Source organism: Bolinopsis microptera, chromosome 7 (genome assembly GCF_026151205.1).
Source record: "Bolinopsis microptera isolate Bmic1 chromosome 7, MBARI_Bmic_1.0, whole genome shotgun sequence".
In the NCBI taxonomy this organism is placed as follows: domain Eukaryota; kingdom Metazoa; phylum Ctenophora; class Tentaculata; order Lobata; family Bolinopsidae; genus Bolinopsis; species Bolinopsis microptera.
The window spans coordinates 3,384,700-3,406,412 of NC_087078.1; the positions used below are offsets into that span (position 1 = coordinate 3,384,700).

The window sequence follows — 21,713 nt, forward strand, 5'->3', positions numbered from 1 at the left end:
TTCAGATTCAGTACGACCCTTCGAACTTTGAAACTAAGATTGGCAACATGATTTAGCGTAATAGGGTATGCGGACGTGAAGAAGAGAAGATATTTGAATTATAATGATACAGAGGGAGATTTGATAAAGGGTATGTTGTTAAAGTTGGCATGGTGGAATCATGCTGGGAAATAAGGGATACAAATTTTGTTGAGTTTGGGGTAATTTACGTTCTCAAATATGGCTAGTGGCTGCACATTGATTACTGCATTATAAGTATCGTCGGCTGATCGAAGTATAGCCGCTTAGTAGTATTATATTTTAAAAGTCAAGTATTTTAGGTAAGAGTTGTAATATTCGAATTAAGGATTGTGTAATTGATTAAGTAATTGTACGAATTAAGGATATAAAACGGCTAATCGAAGAATAGCCAATATTAGAGTATCGTATTTTAATTTTTTTGGCAAGTTTATTTTGTCGTGGGTGTAGTTAGAAGCTTAAACGTGTATAGTATGTTTAAAAGTGGAGACCGTAAAATTCGCAGTTCGCACAGCACAACTATAATAATTAACATTGTCCGGTGATGTTGATTAACTCCACATAAATTCATCAATTTCAATAAATAAATATTTGCCGACACTTTTGGGTCACTTTTGTGAGAAAATGTGCTATAGAAATTTTATCGGTCATAACATGTAATTTATAATCACTAGCAGGAACCCGTATAACCCTAAAGTGGTGTCAAGACTCAAAAGACTAAAATAATTATTACCTATTTAATTCGCGTTTTTGACACCACTTGGGGGTCCAAGTTTTGGGCTCTAAAATCACTATTCCTTGGCCAATTTTTATTTTTTATGCTGATTTGAAAGCCATTAAAGAATTTGACCCAGTAAAAAAAAAGTTTCAGTTGTATATCTTTTACGGTTTTTGCGGAAAGTCGCGTTAAAATTGATGCCGTGGTGTCAGTAAAATGGCACGGAAAACTATCGTCTCGCTTTATATATAGTAAGATTAAGGTATGGTGTATAAGTGGAGTCAGCCGTAGTAATTGTTATTTATTCATTTTAACTTATTAATTTTATTGAGGCTTGGATCTAACGCTCTTAGTCTTAGATGTTGCCAAGTGTTGCAATATTACATGGATGAACATATTGTACTCAATATTTATGAAGTATGGCATTCAAGGTTCACATTCAAGGTTAACATTACCATGAGGCTAACATTACCTAGGTACACGTTAACAAAGACTATAAGTAGAGAGAAGTGTATACCTCTACTAAACATCATATTCCGCACTGTTCTCTCAAAACTCAGATATACCAGAATGGGCAGATCCGGACAGATCTGTTCACATTCCCAAACACAAGCTCGAGCTCTGGCCAGGGTACATGACTTGTTGCGCCTTAAGACCATGTATCGAGAGTATTTATATTTTTTTAATAAAATAAGATACAAATTTTAAAAAAAATATATATTTGTATCCGTAAAAAGACACTAAGCACAGAATAAAATAAGTTGTTTTAAAAATGAGATTAATAAATAATATAGACCATCAGTATTTCGTGTTTAGTGCCTTTCAAGGCATTATTAACAGGTATGTTTGCTTCATTTTCGAAATAGATTAACCGAAGAAATACTTTCAAATAAGTATTTGATTAATTTTTTCGAAAAGTTTATAAATTATATTACGCGAGTTTAAATGGTGTATGGATGCTTAAAAATGTGTAAAGTTTTTTTAGTAGTATATTTTCTAGTCATTTAAGTTTAATCGACGAGGCCGTCTCTATTTCAGCAGGGAGGTGTAAGGAACCTCGAAATTCTCTCTCTAATTCCGATATTCCTTTTAAAAGATAGTTAAATGATTTAGATTTATAGTTAACACATTTCCATTGAAGATAGTAATGAACAATTCCAGTCATTTTGAGCTTGAATAATTTTATGTTTAAGATAGGTATCGTTAAGTTTAGAAGATCATTGAAATAAGATGTATATTTAAATTAGAGAAGAGATTACGTTTGATTAACAAAATGAAGCGTTTTGTGTTTAACTAATAGAAAATTCGACACGGTTGATGACATTCCATGGAGGTGTACAATCAGAACACCACAGAAGATCACCTGATAGCAGACTAGCCTATCGCAGTTTCAGACGAAGATCTATGAATTGTGAGAATGGATGATTAGCAGAGCATAGCAGAGTTTAAACCGTGATGAGCAATAACGATCTTGATGAACAATTACTGATTTTGATGAACCAGACTGATAGACTCTGTGAAAGTCGGAGGGAGTTAAGAGGGAGAGAGATCGGAGATCCGATGTCTTTCTCGGGTCAGTGCAGTCTTACAAGTTTGTTTCAGAGCAGTGCTTATAACAGAGTCCAGTATGCCGGTTCCATCCGGATGCTTTAATCTTTCCAGTCATAAGTATTCCAGTAAGTTCCTTGCCTTGATTTAATGTGAGCCTTTCATATTAGTATTTTGTTTCGTATAAAATAGTTTGACGTGATTTTTATATCTATATTGTTTATAGTGTCTATTCCCGTTTCCAATATCCACTTAAATTCTATACGACACACTGAAGGTTAATTCTATTCAGGTTGCTCTGAACCGACACATCGTGTAGTTTACCGGGCAAGTCTTCCATTCCATAATCTAAAGAACCGTGACTAAGTTTCCGGGTAGAAGTAAGCTAACGACGATAAGATTCCCGATCTCCCTCTCACTTGAAGGACCATTATACGGATTGAAGTTGTTCTTGAGGTAAAATCCTTTTCCATTAGTTTTTACATATGAAGTAGGTTTAAGAATATAGTTGGTAATTGTAGTTTCGTGCTCTCAAAATTATATACTTTGTACAAACTTCCGTTTCCGTTCCCAGGTCAATAGACCCGAATCTTCCTTCTCAGAACGTGCTGCCTTTGCCGATACCTGCTAGATTAATTGATTCTCCGTCATCAACCGAGGTAATTAGTTCAGTTATAACGTCCGCATAAAATAAGTAGTTGTCTTAAATAGTAAATTTATTAAGTATTATATTATTGTTTATCGAGTAAGACGTGTGCAGGTTTAAAGTAGTTTCCCGTTGGTTACGTAATAAATTGTTTCTATTGCCATAGTTAAAAGATATTGCTTTCAGACCATTCGTGACAGTCAAACTGTTGACGGTGAGACTCAGTCAAAGACGCGTGATATTCCAGCCCTCCTACACTATTTCTTAGAGAGAGACATATCAAAAGGTGATTGCACCAACATAGACTTAGAGTTCCTTTAAATAGGTTATGAGAAGAATTTCTACCGTTTCAATTAATTAGTATAGTATCAAAAGGTTACTTCCATTGTTATATAACCATTTTTCAATTTAAGAAGGTTTTCTCTCATTAATTATACTACCATTAGTCGTTCTATATTTTGTTCTATATTGTCGTTTCAATTTGTGTTAACCCACCAAAATTGAAAGTCTGAATTATAATCACTAACCGCACTAAATTAAATAAGAAGTAACATGAAACTCTGAATTCTAGCAAAACTATAATTTCCCTAAAACAAAAGTTTTAAGACGCTCAATCGTGGGTTCAGAACCTTCCGAGACGGACTCTCTTGATATAACCGGGGCCTCCCATGTATAGTTCTAGCCAAGTCAAAAGGAGCTCTAAATAAATAATTTCTTGGAGGAAATAAAGTACTACATATCATGGACATGGGAGAGGTGATTATTACCCGGTGCTAGCAACTAATACCTGTCTAATTTGGTACCGTGGTTAATAACATCGAACTTAACGAACGGACTTTAATTGAACGGACGCGGACATTAAATAATAATATAAAATGAACGCTAGGCCCTAGGCGGGGCTCCAGCGTTGCAATTAATGTCCCTTCAATTTTTCGGGCCTTATTTGTAATTTGAACTTTAAATTAGTAAATTATAACGAGCGTGCTAAATCACTCTACAGTCGATCTTCGAGATTGTTCTAGAAGGGCCCCCGACAGTAGAAACCAACTTCAATCGATGTATTTTCGGACGCTGATTCCGAATCACCCCCCATGACATAGGGTTAAAATGCTCCCCTGACGAGATATTGGCGAAAAACTTCTCGATCACGTGATATGACCGTACAAGGAAGTTAGTCTAATTTCTCGTTAGGGTTAGGTTTTCAGCATATGCTTGTGTTAAGGATTGGGTTAGTATATATATAGGGTTAGGGTTGGGATCAGATTAGAGGGTTAGGGTTTCGAATAGTCGTTCAAGACCAGCTAGAGAACGGGTTGAAAAAGTCACGTGACAGTCGAGTGTAGAGTGATTAATCATCATCCAAATTATAAGGTCCGATAAGGAACGTGCGATGAGCAATAGACTAGCAATTAGACCAGCAAATAGACTAGCAAGCAATAGACTAGCAAGCTAGATAAACTTAAAGATCTGATCAAGTCCTGGTGTAATTTAAGGATAGGAGAAGGGGGCTGTCTCGTATGATACTTTGGTTAATTTTGCAGTCTGTCTGCAGGTCTTGCTCTTTAAGACATCGATTAGTGAAGCCCACATGAGACACCAAAAACCGTTGTACCTTCTGCAAGGTTAAATTGAAAGGAATTCGGTAGGCCGGCCAATATATCGCGTTAATTGTCGTGCTGATACCGCATCCAGGGATAAAGTCTGTGCCAATCCAGGTCCGCTCGTAGTACTCCGTATTATATTTATATAGCTTCACTCTCCAGCAGGAAGGGCAAGTCTCAGCTCCAGCCACTCTCCAAGTTGCATGAAGGCTATATGGCTCCCAATTCCCATCATCTGAAAGGACTTTCTGATTCAATAAAATGCTTAGGGGTCGTTCACATATTACGTAATCATTTTTTGGAACATTTTTGCCCCCCCCCCCCCCCCCCCCTCCATAATCAGTTTTACAAATAGCTATTGTGTAATATCAATATGTGAACGATCCCCCCTATGTGATCCGCGATAGCTTGCAACTACAGTTATATCTTTACATGATCTGAGTAGCACCATTGTATGCCATGGGATCATGAAATAACACGAAAATCGGTACCACATGATCTGTTCATCGACATACAGCAGGGTGTCGTAATTATTGGCGCGTAGACAATTTTGCGTGAAATTTTAGCTTACCCAAGCTTTTAGAAACGATCATTACTTGACTTTGAGGGTCACTTTCCTATGCTGATGCAGTGTTGATTATTCGAGAGATAATCCTTTAAACTACAGTTTTATCAGTTATTTAGAATATATATTCGCATGGCAATTGATCGGTGTAGTTGGTGTTGTACACACTGCACTGATAATGATATCACGTTGTACGTGTAATGTAAATATAGTGTGGATAATGCGAATATATATTCTAAATAACTGATAAAATTATATTCCACACAAAGCATGAAATTGTGCTGTATATGAGTGGTGATTTCGCTCTGAGAATCAGGGTCAGTAGCTCAATTGGTAGAGCAAGAGACGCGAAATCTCGAGGTTCTGGGATCATTCCCCAGTTGTCCCTAGTTTTTCAGAGTTAATCATCACATATAGACAGCATGAGAGTAGGCCTGGCCATCTCGTAGTGAGAAACTACAGTTTAGTCTAAAAACGAAGTCCGAAAGAAGAAAGAAGCTAAATTGTAAACGTCGTCGATAATTACGACGAAAGAGAAAAATTTGGATTATTGGACTTTAAATTGAATGTTGAAGCTTCCAGTTCCCCTGAATTCCGGTATGCGTCCGCCCGACTATATTTTATTGCGTCAGTTATGAAAGAGAGCTTTTAGTTTTATAAAAGCTACAGTTTTCTATATGTTTCGCTATCGGTTGAGAAGCTGTGCACTTTATTAGTCTAAAGAATAATTTCAGGAAAAATTCACCGAAAAAATTACACATAAATCCCTTACTCCTCCATAAAATTAACCAAGTGGGAAATCAACCCTTTAAAATTAAATAACGGCCTTATAAAATTAAATAATGGGTTTTGAGGTACATCAACACTGAACACAAAATTCTAAAATTAAGAAAAAGTTCAAACGATCGTCTACAGACCAGTTTTTGAATTTTTAAGTTGTAACATTCAAGTTGAACTTGAATGTTACAACTTTTCTGTATGTTAAGTAAAATTACTGGGCAGCGCTCAGCCTGTCATTCCGCCGAATCTCTATTATGTTTATGAATATAATGGCCTGCCCCAGGCCCCCAGCTAGGTACGATTGAGATAAAACGTGTCTCATGACGTTGATAAAGTGAAACTGGTCGTCGGATTCATTATCTGTATCTGAATGCTCGTAAGTCGGCATTATATTAACGTTAAACTAGAGTAGTACGTGACGGTGAGTCTTTATTTTTATTGTGCGTGTTTTTCCACGTGAGAGTCGCGTAAAGTAAACCCGTTGAAACAGTATCGCATTGAGCTGTTATACTTATAATAGTAGCCCTATTAAGGCAACTATAACATCATGATTTGAACACTGTCATTTGCTTTTTTCCCTTGAATATTTTTTACAAGGGATGAAATCTGTGGTAAATAAAATGCACTCTAAAATCCAGATCTATAAAACGGATAACGAGATACCGGGATTTGGAGTACGTGAATTTGTATTTTTATTGTGCGTGCTTTTCCAGCATGAAGTCTCAAGATTCCGAGGAACAATAAATAAGTATCAAGTTCAAAGAACATGTTATCTTACTAATACTGGGTACTGAATTCAGAATTGTACCAAAGATCTTATCTTCATGAACTCTCATATCTTTGTACAATTACAAATTAACATCTTGCAGAAGAATATGTGAAGATAAGAATCATATCTACTTATTAGCTTGAAATTATCACAATGTGGTTCAACTGCAAAGGTGCCGTACCGGAAACTCGTACTTCGTTTTATAGATCTAGATTGTAAAATTAGTGGGGCGTGGGCGTTGTATTTCCCATGGATTTAAACCCTCGACTAAATCTCGAGAAATGAGACCAAATTTTTTTATAAGTCATATCACGTGATTGATACAGTTTTTCACTGATAACTCGCGTAGAATTTGAGGAGGTAGGGGCTACTAGAATCAAGTACGTTTGCTCAAGGACAATTTGCGAGTAAAACGATAAGACAAGACGGTGTTAGACTTAGTGTAAGTGTAACTTATTGTTTCCATAGGGCGGTATATACTATATAAGTTAATGATCTTAGCTTATGGAGGGGGGTTTGTTTTAAAACATATAACTTTATAAGAGATACGAAAAGTTTGTTTTAGCTTTCAAAATACATGTTTATTGTTTACCTTATCGAACCTTATTTGGACGGACATTACGTGAACGCTGGATCGAGGCCCTAACGTTCATTTTAATGTCCGTTCAAATAAAGTCCGTTCATTTAAGGTCCGTCAAACTCAAAGTTAATGTCCGTTGAATTTTTTAAAAAAAATTTTCCACTTCGAACTTTTTGTCCAGAATATGACAACTATAAAAACTTTATTGTGCCGTAAGTTAACGACGGAAAGGTTCTCCTTGGTCTGCCGGAGGCACAGAAAACTTTACTGGTATTAGGGGGTGCACGATAAAAATATTAATAAACTTGCTGATCGGATTTAAAAAATTTTTGTACCACTGTTTTCTAGAGACTGTGAGAATTTTGACAATACCAAATTTGTTATACCTTTTTTGGAAAGATTAGTGAGTTTCGCCTAAGTGCCATATTTGCAGATGCTTTACCTGGGGACCTCAGGCTATCATGTTCATTAACATAGAGATTCGGCGGAATGACAGGCTGAGCGCGGCCCAGTAATTCCCAATATCGTGTGACCCAACAGAGGGGATTGTGGAAGGACACGTACATTTTTCATTAACACGTGCCCTGATCACCCCCTCCGTTGAGCTACTATACGGGGAACGTTGACCGCCAGTCTGTAGTCAGATCGTTAATAAATTATACTTTAAAATTGGTTGCCGGGTGGCACAGTAGCGCATTTCGCCGATCTAGCCAGAGTCGCTGTGAGAAGCCTTATTAAGTGCGCGGCGCGGCACAGTAACGCATCGCGCTACAATGGTGTCAGTGAGAGACGTTAAGTTAGGTGAACATTGGTACAAAAATATGATAATCTAGCAGTTTATCTCAAAGTTAAAATCACTATTTGTTAAAGTATACAAACAGTTCTATTCAAAAGAACAAAGTCCGAGAGCAGAGAGAAGATTTGGAGACTATACACGCATATGTGGGGTTTAAATTTGGTATTAGTAATTTTAGGGTTCGACCGAAAATGTTGGTCGGTTGGTTAATAGGGAGCAGTCACTGTCATTAGAATTATCAGATTAGGAGCAACAATTAGAATCAAATTGGACATATTGTGTATTGTGTATTGTGTATTGTGAAATCAGTGAAACCTAGAATGGCGGTAAAATGCTAGCGCGCCTTGTTATGCGCGCTAACATACTAGCTGCTGAAAATAAAGAAGTATATGCATGATAATGTCGTTTGGCGTCAGCGCCTGCCGATACCTGGATTATATTGTGTTTAACTTAGAATTCAGTGAAATTTTTGTCATTCCATTCAGCACCATACCTGTTTTGGGCATTCATCAATGACTTTTGTAATTTATTCTTAACAGAAGAACAAAAGGAATTAAAATTAAATGAGCCAATTTTACAAAACTCATTCCACAGCCACGCTGATTTATAAATGAATTGTTTAGTTGGAGAAGGTGTGATTAACATATTGTCTTTCCTATGAGATATGGTGAACAAAGAGAACATTGAAATTGGTACTCTTGTCTTAATTATCTTAAAAAATTCCATTAGGCAACGTAGTCTATATAGGTTCTCTACAGCTAGTAATTTATGTTTTGCAAATAGAGGTTTGGTAGACTCCTTAACATAAAAATCGCAACCCAAACGTTGGGAGCCGAATAGAACGGTCTAACTCTAGCACATGTTTTGAATTTGTCTACATACCTTTTATGGTCTCCGAATAGAATTCTTATACATTTCTTCTGAGTAATAAATAGTGGTTTTAACTGGATATTAGGAATACCTCCCCACACAGAAATAGCAAAACCGAGATGTGATTCAAAGAGAGAATGGTAAATTTGTTTATATAGTGATTCTGGTAAGCATTTCTTAATACGGTAGATACGTCCACAAGCACTGCTTAGTTTTTTGTTAAGAGATTTATGTGTGGTTTCCAACTTAATTTGTCATCAATAATTACTCCAAGGAATTTAGTTTGACTAACACGCTTGATTACCTATACATCACATCTCCGCAAGCAATCCTCGCGCGCGCCCAACTTTTTCGTTGCATGGTGACGAACGGAAGGAAGGACACACGACATATTTAAACCCACCTATCTCGTTCTCCAAAATTCACGTTTTCCTGCAAAAACCTCCATTTGTAACCTTTCACTATTGCTTTTTTTCAAAAGGGTGAAAAAGAAAAAATTAAACATTGGACATCGTCAACCAAATATTTACCTTAATGATTTAATTTTACTTTGTCTTAACCATTTTAAGCTTTATTTTTTTTATATATATAATATTTTTTAAAACTTTAATGTCGAATTAACCACATTTAATCCAGTTGTCAAAAATACGCGTACGTCTAAGTAAATTGATCGTCGGTCGCGGTTGTTATATGATTCTAATATATGACAACCGAAAAGAAAACTCTCGCAACAACCTTTATACTTCTATTTTATGTCTTATGTCACAATAAAGGATAACATTTTAAATTTGTCTCACTATTCATTTCCACTAGTGAATTTACCAATGAGCTGTCTTGCTATAATATATGCTAGTAAAGTCGTGCTAAGTTGTTGTGTTCCAGCAGTTGGTGTGGAATGGAAATTTGTAGTCGTCACGGTTAACTCAGCCAAATGATTAGCATGGTACACCACACACTGTGTTTTCAGACTACTGCAGAAATAAATTGAATCTTGTACAATAATTTCAGTACATAGTCATTGGAATATAATATAGGTCAGTATAGTACTATGGTTTACAGTTCACCTCAACTCAGATGTAAATGTATGATGGTTGCTTGAGTCTAAGATACTTGATCTTTTGACAAAAGGAAAACAAAATTTAAGGAAACAAAATTTAAATTTTATTGCCAATACATTATGAATTCTATTTGGATCTATAAAAAAAACTGTATTTAGTTTCCTTTTATTATTGTGATGTTATTTTCCAGTTTTCTTTGCCCTTGCTTGCCGTTGATGTCATCAGTTTTGGGACTTGCTAAAATAGATGTATATTGCAATGGCGAAACATATTGTGTATACTAATTCTTTGTTTAACTATGTGCCACCCTGCTAAATTTTGTTTGCCTTATACCCAAAAGTTTTCTAATGTCCTACTAATTTGTTTACTGTAGAATTCATTAAAAGTGATCCTGAGATGATCAGACTGATAGATTCCCCATTTAAAATATATAACAAAATACTTTCGATCCAAAAACAGGCTAGAAACCATGTTTTTTGATCTTTTGAAGTTTTGAGCAAATTTCTTTAGTCGGCATACCGACAAAATTTGCATGATGCTGCAATAGAACTAGCTACACATGATAGTATCAAAATTAAGCTGTTATTTCAGAATCTCCTGGTTATAAATTCAAAAAAGTGTACTTGTATCAATTCAACTTGAAAATATTTGTATCACGTTTTTTACCTTTCCAAGAAATTCCCACTTGATATTCTTTATTGAAGTTTTATTAGTTCCACTCTGCAGGCATGTGTTATCACTATGTACACAAGCACTGCAAAATCTTTAAATGCAATCTTACTGCTGACACAGCATGGATACACCTACTTAATTTGCCTAACACCAGAGGCGGCTCGTGGGAGCTGGCTGGCAGTTTTGTTGGGGGTCCAATCGATGGACTGGGGGAGAGGGGCTTGGAGCCGGCTCAAGCTGATCCATCCAAACTACCGATTACATTACACACAGGGCCTTGTAAATGTAAAGTGTACACTTTACAGGCGACAGCAAACAAAAACAAAAACTTATAACATGGGTGAAACAGGACACCACACGTGTACGATCTCAGCCGCACAGTATCACAACAGTCAATAGTTCAAAGGGTCCTGGACCCCCAAATCGAGGCAAATCATAATAGATTACCTGTAGTGGGATGCGCACGATGTGCTTTGTAACGTTTACAATTAACTATGTGTTAAAACTGCGCGGCTGAGTAGTCCAGAGGTAGGATTGGACTCCATACAACACAAAATTTCACGAAGATCATGCGTGCGCTTACATTAAAACGTATGATAGTAAACGAAGACCTTTATATTGCGATTTGTTATTTCCTAACACTATTACTAATTACTATTTCTATTTTAAGCACCAGCCACCAGATAATAATTTAAAGGCGTCCACGGACGCCTGGACGCCCTCAATAGCCGCCTCTGCCTAACACTGCCATATTTTGTCTATCACATGACTGATAAGGACTCATTTGTAAATCAAAGAGGATTATTGATCCTTATCAACGGTTTTGAGTTTTTTTTAGATAAATTGCAACCCTTAAACGTTTTCGTACAATCATTTATCATCAAGGAGTCAGTGTTCCAAATAGGTCGGGACAACGTCCGAAAAGCATGCCCTGCATGGAGCACTTATTTTGTTTCTTAAATTTCATAGAATGATATCATTAATCCAATTTGAGCCAATCAGGCATCAGCCGACGTGTGGCTTTTACAGTGGCGTAACGTTGCCTGTTGGCGCCCCCTGCCGAAAAGGCGCCCCCCTGTTGGCGCCCCCTCCCCTTTTGGTGCCCCTCCCTAAAATTGAACAAATTAGGTGATTTTAGAGGATACGCCGGTAAAATCTCTAAAAAAGTGTGTATCTAGAGCAAAACGCGCAGTTTTGCTAGTACTTTAGTTAAGTTTTCGAAATTGTCCCACATTCAAACGACGATTTGGCGCCCCCCTAAGACGGCGCCCCCCTGCACAGCGGGGTCAGCAGGGCCCTTCGTTACGCCACTGGGCTTTTATGGTTATCTATGATATGTATAATCTGTAATAAAGATCAAAATTCAAATTTGTATTCCCTAAAATTTGTATTCCCTATGGCCCAGGGCCCTGGAAGTGACCTTTGCTAAAAACTTATGCTATCCATAAATTAATAACTTTCCAATCAGCGAGGCAGGTACTGTGATGCTTCAGAATCTGTTCTTAAAATAGAGACCATCAGCAGGCTTGTAATAATTATAGCTTTAGTCTGGCTATTTTTTCAATTTGGGACCAAAAATATTGTTTGAATCACTGTTTTTAAGTGCCTATTTATAACTATTTCAATAACAAAAACACTGATTCAGGTTTACCATGGCTGTTACCTCTGCAAAGTTTAAAAGCGGTAGTGTCTCTGACTCACTTGTGAATTCAGAAACCCTCGATGCCTACATCAAGGATATTGATTTAACAACGCCTACACTTCTTGAAATACTAGACTCGGATTTTGATGGAATGTTAAGTGCTAGCATAACAAGATCATTCAATTTTGATGAAGCAATTCACAATGTGCCAATGGATACTTCTTCAAATGCTGAACTTCAAAGAAACAATAAATCATCTGAAAAATCAAAAAATAATGAATCAGAGAAACCAAAAGTTAAAAGTGAGCCAGTGCAATACACGCCAATACATGTGGCTGAACTGATAACCAAACATTCTGGAAAACAGTCCCCTAGAGAAAATGTTAAAATTTCCAAATTCAATGCTGACGATGGACACCATTCAGATTATGGTTTTGAGGGATCAAAGAAATATCCTAGCAAGCCAGCCAATATAGGCTTAACATTGCAAACACCATCCTCATCATGTCAGAACATCTCTAAATACATGAGTTCCCAGGACATTCCAGACTGTCTTGATGCTTCGTCTGCTTCTTCAATTTGCTCAGAAAATGAGTATTGTCCAGTTTCATCATCGTCCTCTCCTCATATAAAACAACGCAGCTCTGAATCAGACTCGCTACAAAATATGCCTGAAGGGAAGCGGTTTAAAGGAATTTCCAAGAAGGAAGATGAATACAGGCGACGAAGAGAGAGAAACAACATTGCTGTAAGGAAGAGCAGACAGAAAGCTAAACAGAGAATTATGCAAACTCAGGTTCGTTTTTGGTGATAGTAAAGTTTTGTTCTATTTTCTTGTGACTTTGCTTTAATAGATTGACTACAATGTACATTGTACATTCATTCTTTTCAATAACAACATTAAATACTTAGATATTTAGCCTTCATGGATGACAATATAATATTACAAGTCATTTCGTATTCACACATTTTAATTCAAACATTTCAGGAAAGAGTTATGGAGCTCAACGACGACAACGATCGGTTGAGAGAGAAATGCGAAAACCTGCAAAAGGAGCTGAACATTCTGAAAGCTATCGTTAACAGTGGTAACTTCATCGCTCCAGATGGAACGATGTACAAAGTCAACGCTTCTCAACTAATAACTGATGTCCCTGGTTCAAGACTAAAATGAAGACTGATTCCAAACACTCAATATCACACAAAGATGGTTTACCTACCAGGATGTGATGTACAGTTCTTGATTACACTAAAATAAAATCACTGAAGTAAACCTAAAACAAACACTGACAAGCAAGTGAGGAGATATTATGTGGGCTGCAGAATGAAAAGACGGAAACTATGTGATCAATTAATCAAGGGTGATTTGAAATTTGTTTAATGCTATCCAGATATTATATAATAATCAACCCTGAACCTTGATTTAACTGTTGAATTACTGATTTTTCAATGTCGTAAAATTTGTGCTATGTGTGGATGTGATCTCATGACAATCAAACGTATAGCGGGAATTTCACTCAGTCTTAATTGCAGAATTAATGTATTGTAGTTATAGAAGCTTAGAATTAGAAAACTTTCTTGGATTGAACCGAAACAGTTCAAATATATTCACCGCTTATATTCGAATTTAGGAACCTAATCTGTTTTGTTTAAATCTGTTATTTAATGAGTTCTCATATTATGAGAGTATTTTTACAGAATAACATACTAACCAATACAAAAGAGATGTAATTCAATCTTTTGTCGTGCAACCTTGGCCTAGGACAATCAAAAGTATTAGTTATTTAATCTAAGTGAAAATTAGATTAAACCACATTCTGTGTTAAGATTAAGACTTAGATAATATTATGTCGTTTCAAAACGTTTCAATATCTTCACAAGTTAATCAGTTGGTATTTCACTGGTCATTTCACGATAAGACTTTTTCGCTTTTTAACTCTTCAGAATATTTTAATCATTTTAGAGACTTCAAACGATGATTATTTTTAGATATTGCATACAATTTGATATGTGGATGTCTTTGGGTCAGCACAATATTTTTCTCTTGTCGATTGAACTCTCATTTTATTTAATCTAACTTATTCTTTAATTAAATTATTGATGGGCAAAGTTTAACAACTATTTATTTGGGAATTAATCAGATTTCATTAATAATGACGTGCATCATGATGAAGTACAAATAAAGCTTTTGACCAGTAATTTTATTTCTTAATTCACATTCAGCTTTTTGAATGAGTCAGGGAACAAACAAGTTATTTATTAATCCATTAGGTTACTTATGAATCACATGGATAACCAATTAATATCCACCAGATTGAACATGGATATTTCGCTTTTTCTTGAGATTATTTTCAATTTTCATGCACCTTTAACTGTTGATTCTCAGAATGTATTATCTTATTATCGGAGCTTGTTCAAATTTGATTAGATGGGTATTCAACCGGACACAGTTTTAAAGAATTAACGTGACTTTGATAACGCTACCAACCAAAATCCAACAATTCTCCCATAACCTCTGTAATATTTCTACCAACCAAAATCCAACAATTCTTCCATAACCTCTGTAATAACGCTACCAACCAAAATCCAACAAGTTTTCCATAACCTCTGTAATATCGCTACAAACCAAAATCCAACAATTCTCCCATAACCTCTGTTATATCGCTACGGACCAACCAAAATCCAACCGTAATCCTTTCTCAGAGAGAAAGCGGCAGCCGGCACACATAATCAAACAGTAATGCTACTCAGAGGTGTGGTGCTAACTGAAAGTTGAGAGAGTGTAAAACTTACCCCTGGCTCACTTACCGGTCACTTACCCCTGGCTTGGGAGCTCCTGTTATAACCTAAATACATGCCCGCGTGTACTGGCCTAATTATGAGCTTAAATTGAAGTGGTTACTGGCCAAGATTATTCCTAATGCTTTGTGCCCATTTGAGTACTGGTTTGAGGTGGAGTCACGTGACGAATCAAGTGTCACGTGAGAGGCACGTGTCTCGTGTCGGCCAGTAAGGTTGAGAAGTTTACATGTATGGGTGAAATAAGGTGGAGGTAGAACTGATAAATAGGGGTAAACAACAATTTCATGAATAGAAGAGTTCAATTAGTTGTGCACGTGCGAGCAATATAGTCTGCCAATTTATATTCCAATAATGCCTCAAATTCTTCGTATGGTATGTACTGCAAAATTATACTTATCGGCCTGAATTCATATCAAATTCATAATTATTAATTAGCGGAAAATTGCAGGATTATAATTCTTTCACCATGAACTCAGCTTATCGTTGAAATTTTCAAAAGTTCGAATTTGACATTACTGTATCAAATTTCTAAGGGAGAATCCTAATTCACTGAGTTATCTCCTAAATTTTATGGAGCAATTTCAAGAATACTGTTGGTACCCTAATATTAGATTATCAGAAGAAACGCAAGAAATAAAATAAGTGTTTAATTAGGAAAATACTAATAAGTTATTTGGTTATAATAATAATTAGTAATAATTAGTCTTACTGTGTGAGCTGTTTTTAACAATGATTGTTTCTTTATTATTCAATTTCGTTGTCAAGTTTTGCTATGTAAGAAAATTCGATATTTATTTCCTTTAAACTGATGATATCATGTGTTTTACTTGTCCTTTTTTCTAGATAAACTTTGTTAATCAAACTCTTATCTACGAATCAACGTTTAATTATTCGCATATTGTCATTGATAAAATTGTCCCAAGTTGATTTATCGCCCTTTCTTATTAATAATGAAATCGAATTTTCTTAATGAAATTATTAAATTCAAACTAACCGCCCGTAATATTTAGGTGCGGTTATGCAGAGTATCGCTGCCTTCGGAAATCAGCAACAAACTCCTCACCATTTAAAAGAAAGTGGTCTTTTCCGGATACATCCAGATGATGATCCAATCAGAGTTGCAATCACAGATTTTGATTTGAAGAATAAAAGTTACATCGCGAAAGGTTCTTTCGGAAAAGTATATAAGACAAGCTTTCGTGGCGGATTGGACGTTGCCGAAAAAAAATGTATTTTCAAGGAGAGGCGTGTCGAAGATTACGAACATGAACAACACATCTCGCTAGAATCTTGGTATAGAGAATTGTCCTTTCATGGATCGAGCAAGCATGAGCACATAGTCCGGTTGCATGGGTTCATTGCTATATCTGCTGATATATCAAACGTTCCACTCCCGGACGGCAAATTGCGGCCCCTCGATCCAAACCGCCCCAAAGCACTGCACTTGTTTTTAGAACTAATGACATGCAGCTTTAGAGAAATTCTGAATTGTTTGTTCGACAAATCACATTCTGATTACAGTAAAACCCCTTTTAAGTGCCCTGAGGGAAAAGTGCAAGTTGAGCCATTTAGAGCATTTCTGAAGCATGTTTGCAGCGGACTGATCTACCTCCATGATAATGGGTACATGCACCGGGACCTGAAGCCGGGGAACATTCTTCTGAAGGTTGAAGACGGGAGAGCTGTTGCTAAACTAGCTGACTTCGGAACCATCAAGGTTAATTACTGTCTGAACCTTCTCAATTCCTTAGAAATCTACTTTAGTTGCGCTTCGTATTTGAATTCGATATTAAATAGAACTAGATTTAAGATTTGGGTTCAAGGACAGAAATCATTTAAACATTAAACGACTTTAAAAAGATTGCACCTAATTCTCAGGCTAGCTTCTATGCATTGAGAAAATACAACATACATATTTTCGTTTTGCAAATAGGACTTATTTTCTTCACAAAAATCTCAATGAAATGTGAATTTTCAGATAGATTTTGCTTTTGAACAGGCAACAAGGTTAACAGGTTAAGGTTTCGTCTACCCATACTAACGTTCGTGCCGCCAGGACTACAAAGAGACGACACGAGGCGAGGAGAAGAACCTCCACTCTGCTGATCCAGGGACCACCAAGTACGGGGCTCCTGAGGTGATCTACAATGAGGGACCCTATACTAAGTCATGTGACTTGTGGTCTATCAGCATTACTTCTGTGCAACTCATATCTGGTATGTGCTGTCCTGTGATAGCTTCCAATATATTGATCTGGAAACTGGTGGGGATGTGAAACACATTTTTCTTGCACGTGACTGCGATTATCCAATCAGCTTCCAGCTTTGAGCGATAAACTGTCAAAATCACTATCACGTGTCAAAACGAATATGTTTCACTTCACCACCATGCCATAATTCACGTCTTTATGGCATTTATAAAGAGACATAAAATAGTTGTGAAGTTGCAAAATTATTAGATGCAGTAGAGTGTAGCGACCACCCCCCCCCCCCCCCCCCCGGCCCCAGTAGAGTGTAGTGACCCCCCTCAGTAGAGTATAGCGACCCCCCTCCCCCAGTAGAGTGTAGCGACCCCCCCCCCCAGTAAAGTGTAGCGACCCCCCCTCCCAGTAGAGTGTAGCGACCCCCCCCCCCCTCAGTAGAGTTCAGCGACCCCCCCCCCCCCCCCCATGCCAGTAGAGTGTAGTGACCCCCCCCCCCCCCCAGTAGAGTGTAGCGACCCTCCCCCGGCCCCAATAGAGTGTAGCGACCCCCCTCCCCAGTAATTGAAATTTTACTTTCATCCTCATTGAATCCTGCTGGTTTCATTTCATTGTTTTTGAAGTTTTTAATATCATTGTTAAGACTAATTTAGTTGAGTTACTATTCAAGTTTCTCACTGTTTTAATGAGTGTAACCACAGGATATCACCCGGTGGTTACAGACGAGAGCCAAAACTCTACATCAAGATCCAGCAACACCATCTACTGCCGGAGAATCTCCAGTGACGATCCCTTCACTGATCTGCCTGAGAAAGTGGGACTAGGAGGTGAACTTGGTGAAATACTAGGGAAGTGTTTGGAGAGGGACCCAGAGGAGCGCCCTAGTGCGGGAGACGTGTTGGAGGTAGTTGGTGGTTTGGAGAATGATGGAGTGTTGTTGTGGGAATGGTTTAAAGATCTTGGTATTGGCGAGGATATTGAATCGAAACGTACTGGAAAGAGATAAATGGACGCTTCGAGTGCTTTTAGTGAGGTTGGTAGATGGAGCGGAACCAAGTTTAGTTGAGCTTGTTCTTAAGCTTCAATTATTATAGACATCTTTTAATTGATCTTAATCATTCATTTTTATATGTTATTTGATATAACCGAATATTTTTCTAATCTCTTTTATTTTTCTACTATTAATTGTATATTGTATTTATATAACGATTCAGAAATTTCGCTTCTGATTTTATCCATTTTGTATGTCCACTTAGATATAAATTTGTAACGTTGATGATGCTTAATTCGGGATGATCCTTCTACAATATTATGTAAAATAATTTTTAGTTTTTAAATTACTGGTTCATTTAAATGTTATTGCCTTCAGACACCGACACTATCGGTGTTTTTGCCATCACTTTGAAGTTGAACCTGTCGGACTGGCTCAAAGTGATGCCAAAAAACAGCCGATTAATTTCTAACCATCGTTTCACGATATAAATAGTCAGAATTTCTGATAACAATGAGACTCCCAATTATGTGTATTTATATTTTAATTTTGGGCTTGTATATAATTTGCGGCTTGTATTAGATAATTTTATATGGTGTTATTTAGTTGTATTGATGATAATTTTTATAAATCTAAATGCTCGACTACTCATTGTATAGATACTTTTGGAACTGGACAACACCATGACTTAAACTCGATAAATCCATAACGAATAATTGAATCAACACACTAAAATAATGATATTATTTCTCTTACATATCAAACCCATCCACTGTTAGCACTTTATGTCTTTAAACATCAGAAAATCACTGACTCAAACATAATATTATGTCATTACATCACTACATCAGTCAGAATATTACCCGGATTAGCACTTTATCTTAGGAGAATTAACACTGTGTATCATGGACATCTGGTGTTCAATAATTATACTCGATTAGGTCTGTGGCTATAGCAAAGACAGCTCGATAGTTCCTGCATGATCAAATAAAATCAACATTAACCAAATTCTACTGAATTTTCTTCGCAGTTTAAACTGTGACCTCACATTTAAACTTGCTATTAATCAACATAAAAACCCTAAAAATACCTTGCACCCGATTTGTCTTGATTATGTTTCTCAGAACCCCTCTAACAGCCTGCCTCACATTCCGCAGTTGTTACTGAGCGCCACCTACTTGATTATAATATTACTGTGCTCGCTCACTTCTATAAAATACACTGGATTTTGTAGGTCTTAAGTCTGAACTGCAGTATCAACTGGTGCCCCACACTATAGCGTTGTCGCACAATATCACAACATATCGCTATAGTTAACAAGGCCCTCACGTCCCCAGTATATCGTGCCCACGTGCTCAGGATCGTGCCCACGTGCTCAGGATGTCTGTATTGTGCCCCGATTTGTGGAGTCACGTGGTCTGTTAGCAAGTTGAGTTGCTAGGTCACGTGGTGTGTTACCATGCAGAGTTGCTAGGTCACGTGGTGTGTTACCATGCAGAGTTGCTAGGTCACGTGGTGTGTTACCATGCGGAGTTGCTAGGTCACGTGGTACAGCACGTGATCTGTAACCATGGCGAATTAGCAGACAGATGGTCCGTCACTCCACCGCTAACTTTAACAAATTCAAAATGGCAGCAGATGATCGGAAACACATCTGATTTAACAGAGCCTCTCACACTTGTTAATAAAACTTTCAAAAAGCTTAAATACTTTATTAGATTAAAAGATAATATGATCTTTTTTAAGGTATGTAGTTTGTGTTTTAGGGACCTCTGCGTTCACAAATGACACTTATACTGTAATTATGATTCTTCTCGATTTGTCAGACATAGGTAAAGCTGTAAAGATTAAATGGGCACATTTCACTGACAACCGCTATAATGTAGTATTTTGAGGCGTGAGCACAATTTTATGCACATTTTATGCATCTACTCCTACAGGTTTAAAGACTAAAAGCAGCTGTATGAGTACTGAATCGTTCAAGGTGTGCTTACTATACCAGCTTCTGAAAAACTATCTAAAAATACCACTTAGATCTTTAGATCTTAGATATCCCTCCGTATTAGGAGGGAGGGAGGGAGGGAGGGAGGGAGGGAGGGAGGGAGGGAGGGAGGGAGGGAGGGAGGGAGGGAGGGAGGGAGGGAGGGAGGGAGGGAGGGAGGGAGGGAGGGAGGGAGGGAGGGAGGGAGGGAGGGAGGGAGGGAGGGAGGGAGGGAGAGAGAGAGAGAGAGAGAGAGAGAGAGAGAGAGAGAGAGAGAGAGAGAGAGAGAGTTGACAAAAGATTGCACAGTGACCACACCTTGCAGGTACATCATGTTGTGGAGCTGTATCCACGTAAGTACCTAATATAATGAGATATATGGGCATTCATTTGGGGATATTACCTTGTATGGAGTAGGGGGGTTGTAGTTGTGTAATTATTGATGGAGCAAGTGATGATGGAGCTTAACGATAATCGTTTAGTGATTATCAAGGCTTTTTTAATTAATATAAATTGTATTATTTGAGTTAATTCTTCAATCATTTGTTTGGTGATATGCTAGCTGTTATTCATTTCATTATTCGAGATCCATGAATCAGGTTAAATCGTGAATGAAAGAACCGAGTACGTATAGTATAATATAGTAATATACAAGATAATTCAATATTGTACATTTAAATATTAAGTATTATATAAATCGATATTAAAATCTTTATACATTATCAGGAACAATATCTAACATAATAATATAATAGACGCGAGAAGTTTGGAAACTATTGTTTACTCCTTGGCTTTACATTATATAGATATATATTATTTATAGTTCTGATAAAATAAGCTTGTAAGTTAGCACAACCACCCTTCGTTACATCCCGGCCTAGCCCAGTTATTATGCACATAATCTTCCTAGCCCAGTTATTATGCACATAACCTTCCTAGCCCAGTTATTTAAATGTATAATCATACCAGATGATCAGGACTACACACAGACGGCTGGTGCGAGTAATGATAATTATATTCACTGTAAATATTTCAATTGTTGCTGTCGGAGAGGTAACGTAGGCATTTATCAACCGTCAACTCTAACTATGTAACTAGCTATTTAAAAGGCCCGGCCCGCTCATTTTGACTCCTAATATTCTAATACCTCATATTATAGCAAATCATAACTTTACAATCAGTCTGCTGGACCTTACAAATTATAAAATTATAGAAACTTAACAACCATCACCAGAAGTCATTAACAGTGATTTAAGTACGCGACGGGGCACACTATAACGGTACTTTTACGGCACTCACCAGAAGGTACGGCACATTATTACGGCACTCACCCGAAGGTACGGCACACTATTACGGCACTCACCAGAAGGTACGGCACATTATTGAAGCTGTTTTCAATGCCACTACCTTGAAGTGTGTCTCTCAGTTGTCACAAACTAACATAACAAGATGTGAAGCACTTTAATCTTCTGTGAG

At 37.1% G+C, this 21,713-nt stretch overlaps 2 protein-coding genes and 1 long non-coding RNA gene across 4 annotated transcripts; all 3 read left to right on the plus strand.

The window, feature by feature from the left end:
- Nucleotides 1–2,333: 2,333 nt before the first annotated feature.
- On the plus strand, nucleotides 2,334–2,913 carry LOC134818587 (uncharacterized). The gene is made up of 3 exons (XR_010160676.1): nucleotides 2,334–2,412; nucleotides 2,577–2,740; nucleotides 2,859–2,913. It is a non-coding gene; the product is annotated as an uncharacterized LOC134818587 (long non-coding RNA).
- A 9,354-nt stretch (nucleotides 2,914–12,267) lies between these two features.
- LOC134817941 (CCAAT/enhancer-binding protein-like) lies at nucleotides 12,268–14,645 on the plus strand. The gene is made up of 2 exons (XM_063827321.1): nucleotides 12,268–13,059; nucleotides 13,252–14,645. The coding sequence occupies exons 1-2, from the start codon at nucleotides 12,274–12,276 to the stop codon at nucleotides 13,435–13,437; spliced, it is 972 nt and encodes a 323-aa protein (XP_063683391.1). The 5' UTR covers nucleotides 12,268–12,273; the 3' UTR covers nucleotides 13,438–14,645.
- A 1,429-nt stretch (nucleotides 14,646–16,074) lies between these two features.
- On the plus strand, nucleotides 16,075–18,890 carry LOC134818013 (cyclin-dependent kinase 2 homolog). Of its 2 annotated transcripts, XM_063827421.1 has the most exons (4): nucleotides 16,076–16,782; nucleotides 17,122–17,281; nucleotides 17,967–18,298; nucleotides 18,635–18,889. In XM_063827421.1, exons 1-3 carry the CDS (start codon nucleotides 16,084–16,086, stop codon nucleotides 18,269–18,271), a joined length of 1,164 nt encoding a protein of 387 aa, XP_063683491.1. In that variant the 5' UTR covers nucleotides 16,076–16,083; the 3' UTR covers nucleotides 18,272–18,298; nucleotides 18,635–18,889. The 2 variants fall into 2 exon arrangements, with proteins under 2 accessions (XP_063683490.1, XP_063683491.1); XM_063827420.1 differs by having other exon boundaries at nucleotides 16,075–16,782; nucleotides 17,967–18,890.
- Nucleotides 18,891–21,713: the final 2,823 nt, after the last annotated feature.